General features: G+C 48.5%; 2 protein-coding genes across 2 annotated transcripts in view; one reads left to right on the top strand and one right to left on the bottom strand.

Annotated features, from left to right (window-relative positions):
* Nucleotides 1-766: 766 nt before the first annotated feature.
* On the top strand, nucleotides 767-15,699 carry F9 (coagulation factor IX; the record flags this gene model as incomplete). The annotated part of the gene is made up of 8 exons (XM_082323089.1): nucleotides 767-833; nucleotides 3,946-4,109; nucleotides 4,447-4,471; nucleotides 6,357-6,470; nucleotides 8,221-8,349; nucleotides 10,471-10,709; nucleotides 12,067-12,184; nucleotides 15,152-15,699. 8 exons carry the CDS (start codon nucleotides 767-769, stop codon nucleotides 15,697-15,699), a joined length of 1,404 nt encoding a protein of 467 aa, XP_082179215.1.
* Nucleotides 15,700-19,276: 3,577 nt separating this feature from the next.
* MCF2 (MCF.2 cell line derived transforming sequence) overlaps nucleotides 19,277-20,200 on the bottom strand; it is a gene marked incomplete at its 3' end in the record, with an annotated part of 58,000 nt that continues 57,076 nt past the window's right edge. The window contains exon 30 of the mRNA XM_082323674.1: nucleotides 19,277-19,317. Within this exon, the coding sequence (XP_082179800.1) occupies nucleotides 19,277-19,317 (41 nt within the window). The remainder of the gene's footprint in view (nucleotides 19,318-20,200) is intronic.

Below are 20,200 nucleotides of genomic sequence, written 5' to 3'. Positions count from 1 at the left end.
TGAACCTGCCCTGGGCAAAGGCTGCCCTGCAGCCAGGAGCCTGCACGCTCTTACTGCTTCAGAGCCAGCATTTTATCAGCACATCCCTACGCCAGCCCGCTGTCCAAGCCACCGAGCAGCAGGTTCCTTCCTGTGGCCTCAAGTACAGGACCTAGGAAACTCCATGTTTTTCCAAGGTTTGCCCCAGCACATCTGGATAATGGGCCAACAGACCCACTTCACTTCATCCACGTTTTTAATTAGATAACCCACGTGAGACCGTGCTGGCTGACACAGCCCTGCACCAAGGGTGCCTGGTCCCCGAGAGGAAGCATCATCTGCAAGGTCATCTTCAAGGGAATTGTGCCGGCTCTTTTGGACAAATCATGGACCATGCTGAAGCCTTTGAAAACGCTACTGTGGACTTTTATATGACCAACAACATCACCCGGATAGGAATGGGAAATCCAGTGCTTTAAAGAGGTTCACTGAAGCTGAATCAATTTATTCTTGTGCCATGCCAACCCCCAGACATGGCAGTAATATCCTACAGGGCAGAAGATGAGCCCAAGGACTGCAACTACCTAGCAGGTTTCTTGTACGTGGACGTGCCCCTTCCAGGGACACCCATGCTGCCATTTCAAGCTTCAGCAATGGCACATCTGGGGACCTTAAATTAAAGGGTTACCCAAAGTAAATAAACAAGCACTTGCACTTTGGAACTATTGACTGAGCTCCACCACCCGAACAATTTGTTTTAGCGAGAGGTTTGGGCAGTGGGAAGAAGATGGCAAATATCCCCCTCGTACTCTCCATTTGTCTTCTGGGAGCTTGTCTTGGTGCGGAAAGTACAGGTGGGTTCATTTAAAACCTAGCAAGTCCTTCACTTTTGGGTGCAGGGGGGTTACTGGCACAAGTGAAGGGACAGTTCGTCACTTGAGGGTGGGACAGCTTGTGCAGTCTCAGACTAAGAGGGACTGCTGCGTTTCATAGCTCCTTTCTTTAAAGTGAGAGTTCTTTTATTGGGAATGAAATAATAGCTTTTATGCTGATTTTACACAGAATGTGTCACAGGGATTAATTTTAAGAATGGAACTTTTCTTAAATTTTTGCAGCTTTTAAGCTTTCAGAGCTTGATTCAGCCCTTATAGAATGCACGCACGCACACACAGAAGGAAAAAACAGGGAGAGCGTCACTGGTGGAGTAACATCCACACCCTGCCTGTGCCACCGCTTTGCCTTGGAGCACAAACAAGTACTCACATCCATAAAACAGCCATTGGATTTGCCACTGTGAGAACTGTTTAAAGCCAAACCCAGCGTGAATTTAACAAAGACTGTAAGATGCAGCCAAAATTGTGGACAAGATAGAGTAGTTGATGGATGTGGGCAATCACACATAGTAATGCAGGCTGTTGCTTGATTTATCTGTAGCAGCAACAGTTCCAGCAGAGGCTGGTTCACATCCAGTGTGAGTACTTGTTTGGTGCAAGGTTGGCCTTTCTTCTTTCATTGAAACATTGCAAGTAACCGGTTAAAAAAAGGGCCTCTTTCCAAAATGTTTGCTTAGCAATGAAAAGTGAGCAGAACCTCCTATTGGTAGCACCACCCACCCAGGTGTACCTCCTAGAAAATACTATACTCAGCTGGCAGGGCAGGTCTGCCCCGCAGCCCCTTGGCCTAGAGACCCATCTCACTCTCTCAGATACTGGTTCAGAAGTTGATAAATCATGTGTGAGTATATTCTTGGTGTGAGGATGGTTTCCAGCCAGGGTGAGTACCATGCCTGTGACCCCATGGGGCCTGCAACCTTCAGTTCAAATCAAGTTTTGCTTGTAAAGCAGCACATGGGATCAGTAAGCAACTGAGAAAGCCTAGAGGGATCTGAGGGAGGCAAAGCTGCATTCATTAAAACGAGTTCTCTCCATTAAATGGGTTAATTATGGCAGGTGCCTGGCACATCCCACCAGGAAGAGATGAAGGAGCGAGTCTAACACAGCTGCCTCGCTTCATGCAGGGTGACATGCGACTATTCCCACATCGGGTTCCTCAGGCACTAAGCGCATGGACAGCCCAACAAGGTTACAACACCAAGGAAGGCTGCTCCGTCATTCTCACCTGAGCCTTTTCTGCCCAGCTTGGGGACAAGCTGGAGGCTGCAGCCCATGCCATGGGGAGAAGGGGGCAGGTCTCCTCCAGCGAGGCTGTCCCCCCCGGTGCCTCCATGCTCTGAGCCCCCTGCTTGGCCAGGGAGGCTCGCTTGGGGGTGTACGCTCCTGTCCCACACATAAACCACAACCCTGCAGCTGGGCGGGGACCGGCCACCCCACGGGGGCTGCAGTGTTTGAAACAAGCCTGGCTTCTTCAGAGGTCGGTGCTTTACCCATCATTATCTACTGCCAAACAATTAGATTAAGGTCAGGATTTTAATACACTCCTTTTTGTTTTTAACCAAAAACACATTAGCATGAGGAAGGCAGAGGTGCAAGCTTGCTGTACAATGATTAAAAGCATTGCAAACACCATTAGTTCAGTCTCTTGCAGAGAGATCTTTAGGTGAAGGGGCTGGTTACACCGTCAGCAGCATGGCGTAAATCAGAGCAACCTGCCCGGGGCTCATGAGAGTTCAACAAAACTGATCCTCTGTGGGTTTGGAGAGGCTGGGATCTGCTCTGGGTCACGAGCAGAAGTTAGCCATGAGAAGGAACGAGCGGCTGGTACTTGTCCCTCACTCTCCTCTGTCCACCTGGCTGAGGTCATGCTCTCCTCAACCCTCAGAGGGGCCAGGCCCCCAGGTACCTGAACGCCTTCCAGCACAGAGCCCCCAGATAAGGGTCTGTGTACAGGGTGGCCACCCGCAGCTCCAAGAAGAGCTGCTCTACCGTGCCATCTGGTGACAAAAAGGGACATGGCTGCGAGAGCTAAGCGAGGGTGGAGAGAGAGGAGAGGCTGGGGAGGCTGGGGAGGCAAAGCAGGAAGCTCCTCTGGGTGAATAATGTCTTTTTTAGAGTGGTGGGATGGGGCAAGAGTGCTCAGAGAGGCGGGGGGCTCTGAGAGGTGGTCAGGAGCAAACCCTGCTGGGCGGCTGCCCAGGGAAAGCTGCTGCTGCTGACCCCGCCGATGGGACGCATGGCCCTGCCGGGAGAGCATTCATGGTAACGCCATGACGGGACTGCAGGTCCTTGTGCCCTTCACCAGGCAGCCACCATGGGAAGGCTGGTGGCCACCGCGGACATCCCACCTAGACTGGGGTTCCCTGCAGCACCAGCAGCTCTCTGCTGGTGGTTTCTGCCCAGGAGCTTGGCCAGCAAGTTGAAGGTGGGTGCACGCCACCTCGTTGACGTGACCTGGCCCAGGGGGTGAGGAGGGCTCATGTCACCCCTCCTGCCGGCAGCAAACAGTGGTACCCAGGCGCACGGGCAAGGGTGAGGAGCAGGGAGAGAAGCAAATGGCCCGTGGCTTCCAAGAGCCGCAGCTACTTGCAGAGGCAAATGGCCTTTCACAGCCAAAAGAGGCAGAGACAGTTAAAGCAGGACGATTTCTGTGTCCAAACAAGACCTCAGCAAGCAGCAGCATGCAAAAGCCTATTATTTTCCCCTCTCAAATAGCTTATTCCAGTCTGTGCATCTATGATAGGAGATACTCACACCATCTGCTTTAGGGTATTTTAAGCATCAAACTTCAGCGCTCCTAATCACCCTCTCACCATCAGTCATTTCTGTCTATCGACTACTTTGACTCTTGGTTCTCCAGATTTGATCCTCTGGATTGCACTTAAGTTAGACACCAAAGAAACCTCAAGTTGATGATAACACTCCTGAAACGTCCCCGGCCATGGGGCAACAGGGGGGTGAACGCATGAAAAGGGCTTGCTTTCTGAGAGAACAAAGCCCTGACAGCCCATCCCAGCTGCACCACGCTACGGTGCGTGCTCCTCTCTAGCCCCTATTTCTTTTCAAATTGCAGTCTTCATTGAGAACAAAGAAGCGAGTTCGGTTCTGCTCAGGCAAAAGCGAGCCAATTCAAACAGGCTGGAAGAGGTTATTCCTGGGAACCTTGAGAGAGAATGCATAGAAGAAAAATGCAGCTTTGAAGAAGCCCGAGAAGTGTTTGAAAACACAGAGAAAACAGTGAGTATCGCTGCTGCAAAATGGCAACGCCTTGTTTCCCCCAGCCCACACCTCTAGGAGCCTCTCAGGTGAGGCACAGAGGGGGAAAGGGGAGGGAACAGCAAGGGGAAAACCTGCAGGGGCCAAGTGCAGCATCTATCATGTTTTATTCTCATTTGTGATCCATCAGATGGACTGGGGAACTGCTTTAAAGGTTTGTTGGTCACCACTGGGATTACGGAGGTGGCTGTTTTCCTGCAAGTCTTTTGCTTTACTTCTTTATTGATCCCTTTGCTGCTTCAGTCAGGTAGTGCACAGAAATTAGAAATCAAAGAAACTTTTTTTTTTTCCTTTGCAGATGGAGTTTTGGAAAACATACATCGGTAAGAGCTGTTTTCTTCATGTTCAAATGTGTAGTATTCATCTCTCCATGCATAAGTAGCAGATGTTTATTGAAACAAATATATTCCAGCATTCAGAAACTGTTTTGTGACAGAGCTAGTCAGAGTCATGCACCCTAAATCCTTCAGCCACCCAGCCTGAGCCCATCCCATTTGTATACAAATTGCAAGCCAAAAAAAAAATTACTTAACATTTTCTTTGTTCAAGCAGTATTTTTGAAGAAACCTCAAAAACCTCACAGAACAAAACCAGTCCACACAGACCACTGGATCCGTTGAGCTCAGGTCACACTCTGGGCTTCTAGTTTCAGCTGTGGTATAGAGTAAAACGCGACAGCAATAATTAACACCCCTCCAGCAAACAGCAAATGCTCTGTTCTCAAGCAGAGATCTCCAGATAAGGCACAGCCTTGTGCAAGCACAGTGTGAATCCCTGGAAATGCCGTATTAAAGTGGAGCCTCTACATGATCATAGCAAACAGCTGTTTACAATTCACACCAGTGATCCCAAACCCTTGCTTCTCCACCATTTTCTTTCCACCATCTATTTCTTCCCTTCCAGCCTCTATCCCCAATGACTCCTCAGTCCCTTACCAAAAAGATTTCAATGCCCACTAAAACATCTGAAACTAATTTTAAGGACATTTCAATAAATGAACTGCTTTGTAGATTGGCGAAGCGCCCAGAACATCTCACTAAAAAGCCTTAAATAATTCAGATTATTCAGTCCAGAGTATAAAATAAAAAAGTTACATTTGCATTGTAGGACTGTCCTCTGAAAAACCAACTGATGAAACTCAATGCTGCATTTGTTTCCCTGCCACTGTAACGAATTAGCTCTTCAAAAATAATGAATGCCATATATTCCCCTATCATCCAAAGTGCCTGCTTTACTGTTCAGCTTACAAGCTGCTGTTCCCAACACGTGCAGCCCACAGGAGTTCAACCCTTGCACAGCACCCAAGTGGTAACAAGCTCCAATTGCCCTCGCTAAGCAGCAACAAGAGCTGCGATCCACACCTTATGTCCAAACCCCAATGCCCTGCCTTAGACAAGACAAAACCATTTTGTCCATGTTTGCAAGCTGCCTTCTGTATTCCAGCCCTTTCCTCAAACCACCGTTAACAGCCACACTTACTGGCAGGACACGAACACATCAAAGCATTCCCCTTCCTCCTTGTCTTTGCATAACCATTCAAAGTGCACTTCCCTGTAATTTAACGTCATGGACTTACTGTTCCAAAGTGTTACATCACTAATTTTGCAATACTGGGTATTTTTATTAAAGCCTCAGCTTCTCAGCTGTAGGCAACTGTGAAAATAAAAGCCCTGACATGTAAAGAACAATCTAGACCAGTTAACAGTAGTACAAGACTTAGAAAGAAAGATCAATGACCAAGGCTCTCAATCCTAGTTCACAGAGAAGTCTCCAAACCCAAGAGGACAGGCCCAAACCTTCAGAGAACAAAGGCAGTAGCGTTAAAATAATTCAGATTAGGAAATCTTAACCACTCTTGAGGAAGCAAACCTTGTAACTTTGTCTGTCTAACTTAGCCAAAACATGAGGTCCTGTTGAGGGAGACTGAAAAGGAGTTCTGCTGAAATGAGCAGAATTAACCCATGCAGGACAGGGTACATAATTAGGACTCTGGGTAAAGCACTGCTACTGATGTTACCCCAGTGCTGACATTGCCTGTTGCATGCTTGGGTGCCAGGATCTGACTCATTTTCCATTACAAAGAAAGAAGGTGCGCAGTCTCTTGCTCATCTTTAACAGGAGGCTTGCACAGAGCAAGGCTGCAGCATTTGATTGGCACCAGCTGTGGTGGATGCTCATGTTTGTTAATTCTTCTGTCTTCTCTCCAAGATGGAGATCAGTGCGACCCCAATCCATGCAAAAATGGAGCCGTTTGCAAGGACGCAGTAAGTTCCTATGTGTGCTGGTGCCCAGCTGGGTACGAAGGCAGAAACTGTGAGATAGGTATGTACCAGGGGCTCGACCTGTGGTTGTTCTGCCCTGCTTGAAATCCCATCGAATCAAAGTGGGTGTAGAGTTCCATCCTACTTAAGGGCTGTTTAGGACACACTTTGCCTTGCTGTAAGGCACTGTATGAATGTGCAAATTCAGCCCGTCAGCAATGGGATTACAGGGGGACATGCTTGGGGATATAGGAGCGGCTGTCTCCGTCCTCTCCTGTCCTTGGTGGAGCCCCAGCTCCACCTCCGCTGAGCACCGAGATGCCTGCTCTTACGCAGGGTTCAACAGAGACTCAGGCTCAAGGTCTTTTGTTCAGCACGCTGCGCCTGCCAGCGCAAATGTTGACACAGAGACCTTCCTTTATCTCCCCAGCACAAGCCTTTCCGGGACTGCTCGTCCATCAGGGACGACGTGCTCACCCACTGAAAGCAACAGTTTTCCACCGACCCCGATGGGGCCCCCATGCTCTCGCTCCCCCTCTCCATTTCTCACACCAGCCTGGGCAGCAGGTGCTGAGAAGGGCAGGATTATTGCAACCTCCTCTCAACGACACTCTGCTAAATTCATAATTATAATTATCAGCAGCAACCTTGATTCTAAAGGCAAACAAAAGGCAAATATTTTCCTGATGGGTTGAGGAGTTTAGGAAAACCAAACAGCTGATAATTTAAGCAAGAGGGATATTCAGCTCTTATATTTATAATCAGGGGCTGCGCGACTCGCATAATGTGCTAGACTCACTGCACTAATAAAAGATTCTCTTTCTAGTTGTGCTTCTGCTCTGGCAAGAGAGGAGCGTACGTTAAAAAGAGCATTTCAAAGCTGCATCAAATTTAAATAGTCTCATTGCAGATTTCTCGTGGAAGTGAGACAGGAACAAAAATAGCACTAGAAGTGAGGCGTGAAAAGGAGCTCTGTAAAAATAGTAAATGATGGCATTAAAATGGCTACAGGAAGGGAGGTGTCCTTGAGGAAGTAGGAGTGGAGTTAATCTGCTGTGAAGTTATTTGAAAACTCACTGAGAATTAAAAGGGCGTCTGTGGATTAGTGGTTTCCCACCTCCAAGAAACGGTGTTCCCACCCCAGAGGAGTGCGAGGTGGGGTGGGAGAAGACACGCGCAAGGCACGGGAATCTCGCCGTGCCTCAGGCTGGGACACGTTTCATCAAATGTCCTGCTGAAATGGGTCTTCCACGTCAGGCTGCGATGATTTATTGGTGTGTCAGGAAGAACATATGGCTTTGCTTGAGGTTTTAAATTCAGAGCCCAGCGATAATCCCAGGACAAAGCCCTTCTTGGGTTCAGGGTTTGCTCCCATTTGACACATGGCATTCTCTGCTAGCATCCACACCGGGACTGGATTGCTGTAAGCACAGGGGGGAGGAGAGCAGCACGACAGTGGGGAAATCATGTGGCTCATAACCAAATATTTGCAGGAGTCCTTTAGGGTCAGGCTGCCAAACTTCAGACAGCACACAGTTGTCGGAGGCAAGAGGCTGCACCAGGGCTCGGCAGGACCTGTCACAGGGCCGTCTCTCAACCTGCCTTCTTGAAGAGGTGCCCGGCGCACCTTCATTACGAGCAGGGATGTGATTTGGAAGGAGGACACTCTCCTTTCAAACAGGCATCTGTTTTCCACAGTCTGGAACAACTGGAGTGGCTTATAGGCTGAGTCCAAAGGCCCAAGTCCCAACAAATCTCTGACCAGTTGTATTTCAAAAGAGCTTTCACAGTTTCATTTTAATTTGTTTCAGATTTCACTTGTGCTATTAAAAATGGAGGCTGCAAGCACTTTTGCAGGCATGACCCGCCACAGAAAGTTGTGTGTTCCTGTGCCGCTGGCTATAGACTTCATGAAGATGGAAAGTCCTGTGAACCTACAGGTTAACTTTTAAAGTGTTTTTAAGAGATTTGGGTGAAAGTTTCCAAGGTCTTGTCCTGGATTTAGATAGATGAATCTCATAGAAATGCAATATCCTGTTGGAAACCAGCCTTGTTTTCCTGCTTAGCAAATGTAAAGAGCCTGACCCTGCACTTTCCCAACAGCAGATGTGGGGTCAGGCTTGAAGGATGCAATCTAAACGCCTTTTTTTTAGCCTAGGTGGGTGGAGAAGGAGGGTAGCTGTCCAGGAATTTGTTCACAAGGCAAATGCTCATTTCAGATTGCTCGCACAGGCACCTCTCCCACTTGCAGCCATCTTATGTTTCTTGATATGGATTAGTAGTTTCTGGAGGCAGAAATGAGATGTTCACTACACCAGCATACATGCTGGCGTCCAACCAGCCGGAGCTAGCTCCCGTGTTCTTCCAATAGGAGCTACTATTTAGTTACTGATCCTACATTGAGGATGCTCTGGGTTTTTTCAGAATAAAAGACAATCTTTCTTACTGTAAATCCTCCTGATGGCCTGTTTCATGGCTGGCCATCACGCAGTGTCTTATAATTACCTGAGCTGGGTGGAAACAAGTGGAGCTTTGTGGTGGTTCTGTCCTCCCAACAGTGTGTATCTGCACACAAGGACCCTCAGCAGGAACTAGACTCTGTGGTTTACCTGTGATATTGAGTGGGGTGGAGGGGAAATGCATTGCTTGAGGTTGCAGCTTCATAAAGGGCTAAAAAATAGCTGGTTCTTGTTATGTTCCCCAACTTTACCCCACTCCTAGGCTGTTACAATATCTCTAACTACAGCGGCACATGCAATCCCAACCCACCGCAACACAGAAAGTTAATTGGGCATGAACATCTCAGAAGCACGCCTGGCAGAAGAAAGAGGAGATAGATGACAAAATATTTCCCTACTCAAAGGTCAATTTAACATTTGATGCTGTTGTATTTCTAACACTTGGGAGTAACTGATTGGCACACCTAAGCTAGCATGCAGGCACCTGCACAGGTGAGTTAGTTTCTGAAGCTCTGATAGCTACAGTCAGGAATGCTTTGAGCTCCTGAAAGTGCTGACTTTCAGCAAGCAGCGTAGGAAGTATCTCAGGCCAGGAGTCCTTCTGTTAATGGAGATCGTTAAGAGCTCAGGCCTGCGTTGCCCAACATGCTGTATCACTTTCACTGCACCAGAAAGTTTTACTGTTAGCAATAAGATCATCTTTCAGGTTGGGTAATTGCCCTTCCTGCAAAAGCTTAGCTTTTGTTGGCTCTGAAATCTTCATTTCCTAGCCTAACCTCACAGGTAGCACTTTCCATCAATCAACACTTATTTAAGCCCTATTCCTAGCACAGGCTGTTTAAAAAAAAAAAAAAAGAAATCTCAGTAGGCCACACTTACATCTGATTTTACACTAATGTTTGTTTGCACAGTACTGTTGAAAGCTTTTCAGATGAAAGACAATGCCTGATGCTATTTACTATTTTGACTGCCGCTATCAGCAGGAATTCGGCACATACTGCGTAGGAGAGAAATGGGAAGAGCTCATCTGAAATGAGCCTACAGATGAGATCTTCATTAACAGAGAAAATCTACAACTCTAGAAAGAGCTTATTAATGTTTTCCTCACCTTGGTGCCAAGCAGGATTATCTGTACAATTGGCAGATATGATTTCCTGCCCTCTCCCAGCTGGACTTTTGTTGTACTGGAGTTACTTGCTGTAGAAATGTCAGCCAAGCGCCCGGCTGCCTGCCGCAGCAAGCTTCCCAGGCACGCACCTCAGCATCCCGCGAAATAAAGGCACAGCTGCACTGTCCCGTCAGACGTGCACTCTCTCTCACAAGCTTTCTTCTTTTTAAAAGCTGTTCAGAATTTATTTCTAAAGCCCAGAAACAATTTATGCTTTTGCTACTCTTGCATATTACCTGCACTGCTGCTCAAAGGCACAGGCATCTGTTTGCATGGAGAACGCATGAGTTAGCCCACGGCCCTGCGTTTCCCATGTCAGTCCCAAAACAGGGTGCTGAGATGAGGCAGCATTTGCCTCCTCGCCTGCTCCTTCGATTGCTGTAACTCTCAGCGTGACACACAGCCAGTCATAACCGTGACTGTTTCTCTCCCAGTGCCGTATCCCTGTGGGAGGATCACGGCTCCTGAAGCGAAGAGCAAGCTCACCCGAGCCATAAACACCTTTGAGCACTGGAACATCACTGCTGATGACCAAGATGATGCTCATAACGAGGTGCTCGACAACATCACGGAAACCAGCACTGCCGCCACCACGAAAATCACACCGATAATTAAGACGGGCACCCGGGTTGTCGGTGGATCAGACAGCATGAGAGGCGAGGTGCCTTGGCAGGTACTGGCTATTTCTGCAGCTCTCCTGTAACCTCAGCAATCTGTCTGTCTATGTATTTCCTTCTGAATGCAGGATCATCTTCTACATACCCAAAGCCCAGCTCTGAAGTTAGTTTAGGAATAGATCTCAAGTCTAACAGGAACACAGTTTCTTTCTGTACACAGTTTTATGCTACAGCAACAAAACTTGCCTGGCTGGGGGTCTACCCTGGCAAAAAAGCTAGAAGTCAGAGTCACAGCAGCTTTATCTGGCGGGGCACAAAGGATCCAGTTTTGAGCTGTAGCAACAGATTCCTCAGCCATCCATGACTTTACCAAGATTAAGCCAAAGGCTGAGGGAGGGGAGCTTTGCAAGGCACAGCTTTGCAAGGAACAATGCAGCTCTGTTTTTGGCTCCATCAGTTTTGACAGATCCATGATCATTTATAGCAACAAAGGATCTGTCCTTGTACAACATCTACCAAATCCAGCTGCTCTTTCTTTATCCAAGCCCACATCTTACTTGCGACATCCTAGTCATCTCTACCTCACCAAGTGACATCACAGGCGAGGGGGGGCTGCAAAGAAACCTCCTCCAACCCACTGCTCTGCAAATGCTTTTAAATTGGTGTCAAAAGGGAAGTTAGTTCCTAGCCTGGATCTTTTTCAACGTCATCTACTGCCCTTAAATTCTACTCTGGCTCGAGCAAGCGCAGAAATCTCAGTGGCTGAGAGTGCAAAAATAATATATTCAGATGAGGTTTTAGGAATGGCAAATCTCTTTGTGTTGCAAACTCTGGCACAGATTGACACTGGTGATGAAAATGAAAAGTTGCCCACGCAGGATGTAAATGCCCATTCACGCAGATCAGCCGATCCCTCTACGTCTGCTGAGGGAGCGAAGCTGTGAGCAGGGTGTATGCAGATAGGTCAGGAACAGGCATCTGCCCTCCATTTCAGAGCTAAAAAACCAGTAGTGTGTTGGGGACATACACGGCCACCAGAAGCAGCAGCAGGAGGTTTGTTAGGAGGTCATGTTTTGTGTCTGAAAGGAAGAGGCCGTACCGCTGCCCTAGCCGCTCAGAGCTGTCTGCCACAGCCTGTTGTGGGACAAACCATAGGCGATGCTGGCACCCACCACGCATTCGCAGAGTCAAGAGGAGAACCAGAAAGTTAAATATGAGAAACCAGTATCCATGACGAAAGTAAATTCACATGCTACAAGCCCACCAAGTCTGGCTAGTTGGCTGTGCTCATGGAGACCTTTTCCTGACCAGGCACCCCCAGAAAAAAATCTTGGTTGCCCTTTTGCCAGGTGGCGAATGATGATACTCAGCAAATGAAGATGCTCAGCCTGCGATTTCCTTCTGCTCCCACAGGTTCATCTGGTGAACAGCAACGGCGTGGGTTTCTGCGGCGCGTCCATCATCAATGAGAAATGGCTAGTGACAGCAGCACACTGCCTGCAGCCAGGTGACAACGTCACTGCAGTGGCAGGTGAGCACCTTGGGTGGCACCAGGCCAGCCCAGGAGAGGGACATGGGACAGGGCTTGCACTGGCCAGGCGCAGGGCGTTGCACAGAACCCTGGGACTCACACCACCACGATGGGCAGAAAAGTGGCACGAGTTGCTTTAGGGTACTGGGGCCTCGGATTGCAGCATTTTGGCAGCCTGGTCCCTGCAGGTACCACCACCTCCAGTGGGAGCAGTGAGCGGGGTCTGGCCTTGGTCCCAAAGCCACGGAGCTGCTGGACCATGTTGCAAACACAGCTCAACCTGACCGCAGGCAGTCATCTCACCTGAGCCCGAGAGAACCCCTTAAAAGCCTGGTGGGCTTCAGTTAAGAGGCTGCTTCATGAGCTGGTGTGATGGATTTTTATCTCTACTAGCCACATAGGACCTCACTAGGGATTTCTGCTCTTCTTGGGGGTCACACTAAGTTTTCACACAACTTTCAGAGAATGAATTCATGCAGCTGGTACAATAGGGGCACCAGCAATCTGAATAACTCCTTGCAAGGAGAAGATGACTACTTTTTCTCCTAAGTTCTTTAGAAGCAAATAGAATTTATGGATTGAATTAGAGAAACCAGGCTGGCATGTGAGAAAGTGTGCTTTTACAGCAAGGTCTCTGGGGAGTTAGGCAGGGGCCGTGTGGCCAGACTGCACGGCAAACGATGCTGCTTCTTTACAAAACATATGTATCTCTGCTTGAAAAATGGTGTTTCGCCCTGACTCTTGGTACCCAGATGTTCCAGACCACCTGCTAGGCAGCCTGCTGATAACTCACCGCAGGGCCTTGGCAAGCATCGCGGTGCCACGTTTCACAGCTGGGGCAGAATCAGCTTCCCCAAATTATTTGTTTCTCCCCTGTATGAATACCTAGTATAGGAGGGCTACCCTGAGAGGTACAGGAGGGGAACACTGGGAGGGTTAGTAATTGCTACAAGCAGCACTGAGAGGAGGCATGGAAGAATCATGGTTTCTGTTTAAACACTATGAAACGTATCAGTGACAAAAATGACAATTCTACCTGAGCCTTGAAGCACGGAGTTTCTACCTACAGAAACAAGCTCATCAAGAGGGCTCCAGCTCCATCTTCATCTTCCATGTTCACGTGGCCGAGCTCCTGGGTGTGCCTGGCCGGACCCTGGAGACTGAGCGCTGCAGGGCTGGGCACCACCTGCCCGGTGCTGGCAGGATGAGGCTCACAGCTTGCACGCAGCATTTTTTACTATCTTTTTGCTATCTACTTTCAGGCAGTTTTGCTGGAAAGCCCAGCACAAAGCCCAGTTTTGCACCCGCTCACAAGAGAAAGTACAAAATGCCCAGTGCAAAAGTCTCCCAGGAAAGCACGTTTCCACCTGGACGGTTTTGCATTTGCTGCATCTGCATGCAAACTGCCTCTCTTTTCAGGCTTTCTCACACACCCCTCCATTTAAGAATACATTATCAGCCAGGTCCCCTTGGGCTACCTTCACACCGCTCTGCAGCACCGCTGGGTTTCCAGGACAGGATTTTGGACAGGCAGTAAGTCAAGAAAGCAAAACACAATTTTGCAGGGCTTCAGGGACTATTGGATTTGTGGCTGCACCATGTACACTGCATGGGCAATATCTGATTCCTTCGTGTCCATTCATACTAAATGTTCAGCTTTGTATACAGCATCCTAGGAGGCCCAAAAATCAATAGCAGGGGGTGGAAGAAGCATTCCCCTCCCCTGTCCTTCTTTGCATCTCCACTTTCATCGCTGAAGCATATTTTCCAGTGCCCAGCAATAGTAAGCAGCTGTAGCATAAGAAAAACCCTCTCAAAGTCTCCCCCACATCTGTCTTGCATTTACACTGTAGAAACACAGACTGCGAGGAAGCTGACATTCACACTCCGCTGCAAAAACCCCCTCGCAGAGCACAGCAGCAGCACCAGCCACCAAACCCGCCTTCGTCAGGCACCAGCATTAACATGAACACAGAAAGCTGCCTCACCTCTCTCGCTGGGCTCCGTGCCGCTCCTCGCAGGCAGACGCAGCAGACACAGGACACTGCCAGGGCCAGGAGTGCTGCAGATACTGTTTAGAGGAGATCGTATATTCTGGAGATTACAGCAAAGCATGTAGAAATACCGCAGCAGGGGTTAAACGCACCCTGCACCTCTTGGGCTGCAAAAAAGCAGGGGGGAAAAGTCATCCTGCTCTTGAGCCTTCAGCACAGCCAGTTCACAGGCAGGAGAGGGGATTCAGCTACAGACAGAGCCAGACGCTGCCTGTTTGCCAACCTGAGACCACAGAACATTTTTCCTTCCCTCTACCTGTTACACAAGCCAGGAGGGGAGGCAATAGGCTGCCAGCAACTCAATCAGAGGAGCCTGAAGCTGCCGGCAGCACCCTGCAGTCGCAAGCAGCTGAGCCTCGTGAGGGCGGCAGGGACCCAGGGGCACCTGTGAACATCGAGGGGGGGGACATTTCATAGCCCCCTGTGCCCCATTCTGCCCCATGGCTGTGTGGTTTTGGAAAAGGGAAGGTCAGGTTTCTTTTCCCTAATAAATGATTTACTTTAAACATAGATTTTTAATTCTAGAGGCTTTCCCCACTTTGATGCGAGGGCAACATCCCTTTACATCTCTTTGAGGGTGCTAAATCCCGAGAACAGCCACATTGCTACTAACCTTGGCAAAAGCATCTGGGCCTTCGGCACTCGGACGGTGCGTGCCCAGTGTCACATCTGGGGGTTCAGGTCGGGCTGGCTGCGGGGACCGAGGAGGTGCTGCCGTGGGGGAACCTCCAACGCCCTTTGACAAGGAGCAAGCAGCCTTGCCAGCACCAAGCTCGGAGTAGCCCAAGGGCTGGGGTGTGCAGCACTCAGCCCTTCGCACCCACCTGGCTGGGCTGGTAATGCATCGGGACGGCATCGTCAGGGCATGGTGGCTGGTCTGGCCATGGAGCCCAAGCCATGCTTGTCTCTGCAGGTGAATACAACACCAACGAGGAAGACAACACGGAGCAGTGGCGTAAAGTGGTGAAAATCCTTCCCCACCCCACATACAACGCCACCATCAACAAGCACCACAATGACATCGCCCTCCTGGAGCTGGACCGGCCGCTCAGCTTCAACAGCTACGTCACCCCCATCTGCATCGGCAGCCGGGAGTTCACCAACGCCCTGCTGAAGCACGGGACGGGGACGGTGAGCGGCTGGGGCAGCACGCTCTTCCGCGGCCGGCCCGCCACCATCCTCCAGGTCCTCAAGGTGCCCTTCGTCGACCGGCCGACCTGCCTCAAGAGCACCTCCACCACCATCCTGCAGAACATGTTCTGCGCTGGCTTCCCCGCCGGGGGCAGCGACACCTGCGGGGGGGACAGCGGAGGTCCCTACACCACCGAGATTGAGGGCACCTGGTTTCTCACGGGGATCACCAGCTGGGGTGAGGAATGTGCCAAGCCAGGTAAATACGGCATCTACACCAGGGTGTCCAAGTACCTGAAGTGGATAAAAGAAATCACAAGGCTTACCTAAGCCATGGGAGGTTATGCCATGCTGGGGGATGGACTGGTTCGTTGAAGAGAGACCATTGAAGAGATTGCTATCTACGTTTTTCAGAAATCATTGTGTTTTAATAAACATTTCTAAATGAACTAATTTCTGCTCTTGGAAGGCAAGAGTTGGGAGAAGGCATTGGAAATATGGTAATAAGGAAATAAAAAGCCTTTTTAATTATCCATGACTGCATTCCTGAACACACTGGAACTGCTGAGATGGTGTAAGTCCCCAAATCCCAAGTGCAGAGGCTGGTGTGGATGAGCTGGGGCATGGCTCACACATGCCCTGGCCAGCGTGCCACCGGCATGCCCACAGCTGCCGCACAGCACTGTGGGCAAGGGGAGGCCGGCAGGCACCGGGTGCCTCAGGCACCAGCGTCCAGCATCGTCCCTGTAGCAGGAGCGCGCGAGGGCAGGGAACACGCAAAGCATCGTACCCGCAGCACCCTCCGTCAGACGTTTCCACGTGAGCCAGGCTGAGATGGATCACGGGCAGCAGGAAATGCTCCTCCTGCTTTAGGATGGCATAAATTGGCTGTATAAATGACCTAAAGTCTGTATAGGATTCATCTAGAGGTAGTGGCATGCTTTATGCTAATGATTTCTGCAGAGCCTTGTTAGGATTATAAAGAGAACTGCTTAGTGCTCATTACCTGTCCTGGTCTCCATATTAATCATGGTAAACTAGAGACTGCAGCCACGGACGCTGCTGGTGGTGATGGAGATGGAGCACTGCCCTCCCCAGACAAGCTTGGGGGATGTCCCCTGGGTGCAGACGGCACGGGACACCCCAGTGTCTGCTCTGAGCGGGTGGGAGAAACCTCACTGGCCCCGTGCCCAGGGTGGGCACTGGCACCGAGGCATGGGGAAGGGGAGGTGGCATCCCGGGGAAAGGCTACGCTGGGCAGAGGTCCTGTGCTGGGCTGACTCAAATGGACTTAATTCAGTTTCCAACTTCAAGGGAAGGGAATTACCCTAGAGGAAAGGAGGTTTACCTCTGATCAGCGCTGGTTCGTCTTCTATCTCCTTCCATGGAAAACTCCAGGGGTGCACAGAGAAACAGCATGGCCTTTGGGAACCGCACCCTGTGATGCCTGGCGCAGGCAGCTCGTGCATGGGCTTTACGATGCTGCAGGTATGCGCACAGGACCACGGCACATCCCCAGAGGCAGAACCCTGGTGCCGAGGGTCTCCTCCCTCCCGCCTGGTGAGATGTGCCCCCAAAACCACCTCTCCCTCCACACCACCCACAAAAGGGCTGTTGATGCCCGCACGGTCCCCGGGCACCCACCCATGAGCACAGCCCCACGGTCCCCAGCCTGGAGGTCCCTGCTGGCAGCGCTGCCCGGTGCTGGGACGCAGGGGAGGCTGGTGATGGAGCCAGCCCGAGCCAAGGCAGGACTTCAACAGCTGCTGTTTCAGACACCAGTATGAGCACTAAGGTGCCTCTCCCAATTTCATTGCTACTACATCCAGCAAGAAGCTAATCGGATCGTCTGCCACTGCTTATTTTCAAATCAAAATGCATGTAAGAAGGTTATATTTGCTCCAAAGAAATTAAGTAAAACCAACACTGTGAGAATTTTTTTTTTTTTCTCTAGAATTATAGCAGACGTGTCTTTGGACAGAATTGCATATTCTCATATTAATTTATTTAACAAGTTTTTAATCTTTAAATATAGATTTAACACATTTTTTTACAGGTACATATACAATATAGTTCATTTAAACTTGCAGTCAGAGAAAATTCTCTACTGTAATTTATAATAACATATACATGAAGAGCCTAGTTCAACAGCATACTTAAGGTACCATACCATGTTGTGTGCAAAGTTTCAAATGTTAAAAATCTCAGACTGTACATTCAGATTTGCAGAACTTATCAACCTCATAAATTAATAAAAGCTTAGATTTAAAACTATGGAAGACAAAAAAGATTAAAACCACTTAATATGCAATGTGTGCTATGTTTGAGACAAATATTTACAGTTGTACCTCAAAATGTGTATTGTTACCACAAGAAGTGTTACCACTATGAACAGCCCCGACAGTAACTTAAGAGACTCCTACTTTTCCACCTAGCAAGTGCGTTGTGACCAATTTTAAAGTAGATGGAAATAACCTTCAGAGACTTAAAACCTCTCTGCTATGATTGCCAGTGGCTGAAGAATACTGGGATCTTTCTAGGTCTTGCAGAGTTGCTCAGTTGAGACTCAGCCTGTCAGGTTTTTGAGGGCGTACAGGGGTTACCCACAATACTGGCCACCTGAACCGGAGAAATGCCCACCGCTGCATGCCAGCGGGGCAGGGAACCCCCCAGGCAACCACAGCCATCAAGTAGTTCAACAATTCCTCCATACAAAAATGGTCACAAAAACACCCCTCACCCCAGTATGTTTTAAATTAACAACTTGGGACTGTGTCTAAGAATCCATGGTTCACAAATCAAAGTCAGATCATAAAGGTCCCCCTTTAGTCCACAGTATAAAACGTTTCATTTTGACAGGACAGAGCAAATTCACTACCGCATGCATGCTATTAACCCTGTTCTCAACACAGTCAGATGCTCTTTGCACACATCTGCTTAAAAGTCAAACCACCTGTACCTATGTTCTACAAAAGCAAAACTAGACAAAGAAACACAAAATTAAATTATGAGTGTCCAATCTTCTTTTTTCTTTCTCAAAAATTCAATAGATACATTATTGTTAGAGATGCTGAAAAGTACAGTCTTATCACAAGAACATCCTTAGTGCAAACATGGACATTTAACTTTTCTTTATGGCACGTGTTCCAAAAGTACATACATTTAATGTAAACTTCAACACTTGCTAGATACAGGTTTCAGCCTTGGGACACTTTGGGACCCTAAGTGATTGGCGACAACCCTGAGTTGTCAGTTTGACCTGATCCAAACCTCACTGAAATCAATGGGACTGACTGCAATGGGCTGGAGTCAGACCCTAAGTGCAAAAAGAGGATCTTTAGCGTTATTGCGTCTTCGCATGTGAGTCAGCCAGATGATGCTCTTACAGAACATTACATTCACATAGCTGAAGTCGATATTTAGGAAAAATCCATTCATAAAATCAATTAAGCAGGACATACAGCTTCTTTGTTTGGTTTTCGTTTTTGTTTTTTGGTTTACCAAAACTCAACTCTTTTATTTGCAACTTCAACAGTTGTCAGCTAATAAGTAGGTAAAGCCTTCAACCTGGAGAGGAAATTTCAAGCATCTAAACAAAGTGTCAGGAAACTGTAGTGTACTTCTCTGATGAAACGTGATGGATGTCATGGAAAAACAGCAGGTAAAATTAATAAAATACTGTACTTTCCATAGGAGAAAAAAAAGAAAGAGCAGAGAATGGCTTCCTTTATGAGTATGAGAAGCTGCTTAGGACCCCAGTCCCGTTCAGTGCAGATGAAGCTGTGGAGGTCTGTGAATGTGATGAATAGTACAGGACAACTCCAACTATTGTGCTATTTCTCTGTAACACTTAGTTGAAAGCTTCCAAAGAGCATCGAAAATAGGATGCTACTAGTTCACCCTCAATTCAAGGGGAACTAAACTTTCTCGTGTTACACAGGGCAGCATCTATAAAGTAATGAAGATTGATGTTAATATTAAAGCATCTTATTCCAAGAAATACATTGTTCCCTGTAATCATGTAACATTTGTATAACATAAAAAAAAAAGTGCACTCCTGCAGTTCTCCCTAAAAGCTGAACTCCCCCTAGCTTCAGTGAGAGCCTTGTCTAAGGCAGGACCGCAGGGCTTCACTCATTTCCATCATCTATCACTTGATTTTCACAGCACAGCCAGCTGATATCTTCTCTAGACTCCTCATTTTGTTAGGCTCAAAATGGTTTTGTACAGCATTACAAAATAGGTGTTCTGTGAAGCTGGCTGGCATCACAGGTTGTACAAGGAGACCCTGCTTTACGTTTCAAAGGCCAAAAAGAAATCAACATTATCTTTAATGGACCCTGCATAAATACAAAAGCCTGCGGCTGCAATCATTAAAGTGCATGAGTAATAGTGCAAACAGCTGCGCTGCATCTGCAAAACTACAAGTGGCATTTTAAACAGAACTTAGACAAAACTTGCGCATTTCAGCTAACATGCTTACGCCAGCCTACAAGAGCTCAGGAGTTCAGCCACGTACGATACTCTTATCGGGCAGATTCAAACCACGTGGCCTAGGGAGCCATGTACAGGGTTGCCTCAAGCTCACCATAGTCAAGAGGACGAGCCCCACCGCCCTGGCCAGCAGGAGCAGAGGACATGCAAGCTCGGTCCTTCGGATGCTACCGGCAAGGGAAACCCTTACTCAGCTTTATTGCATGAAGAGCATGCACAGGGGATCCCCTTAAGGCTTGGAAGAGATAATTTGGCAAGTGGGCTGTTAAAACAAACTAGGAGAGGGTCTGGCGTGTAGAACAGGAGCTTGTGTCCTCCTCAAACCAAGCGGGTGCGT

This window comes from Platalea leucorodia (genome assembly GCF_965183815.1).
Source record: "Platalea leucorodia genome assembly, chromosome: 10".
Taxonomy (NCBI): domain Eukaryota; kingdom Metazoa; phylum Chordata; class Aves; order Pelecaniformes; family Threskiornithidae; genus Platalea; species Platalea leucorodia.
This window is presented reverse-complemented; position numbering and strand designations above follow the sequence as displayed.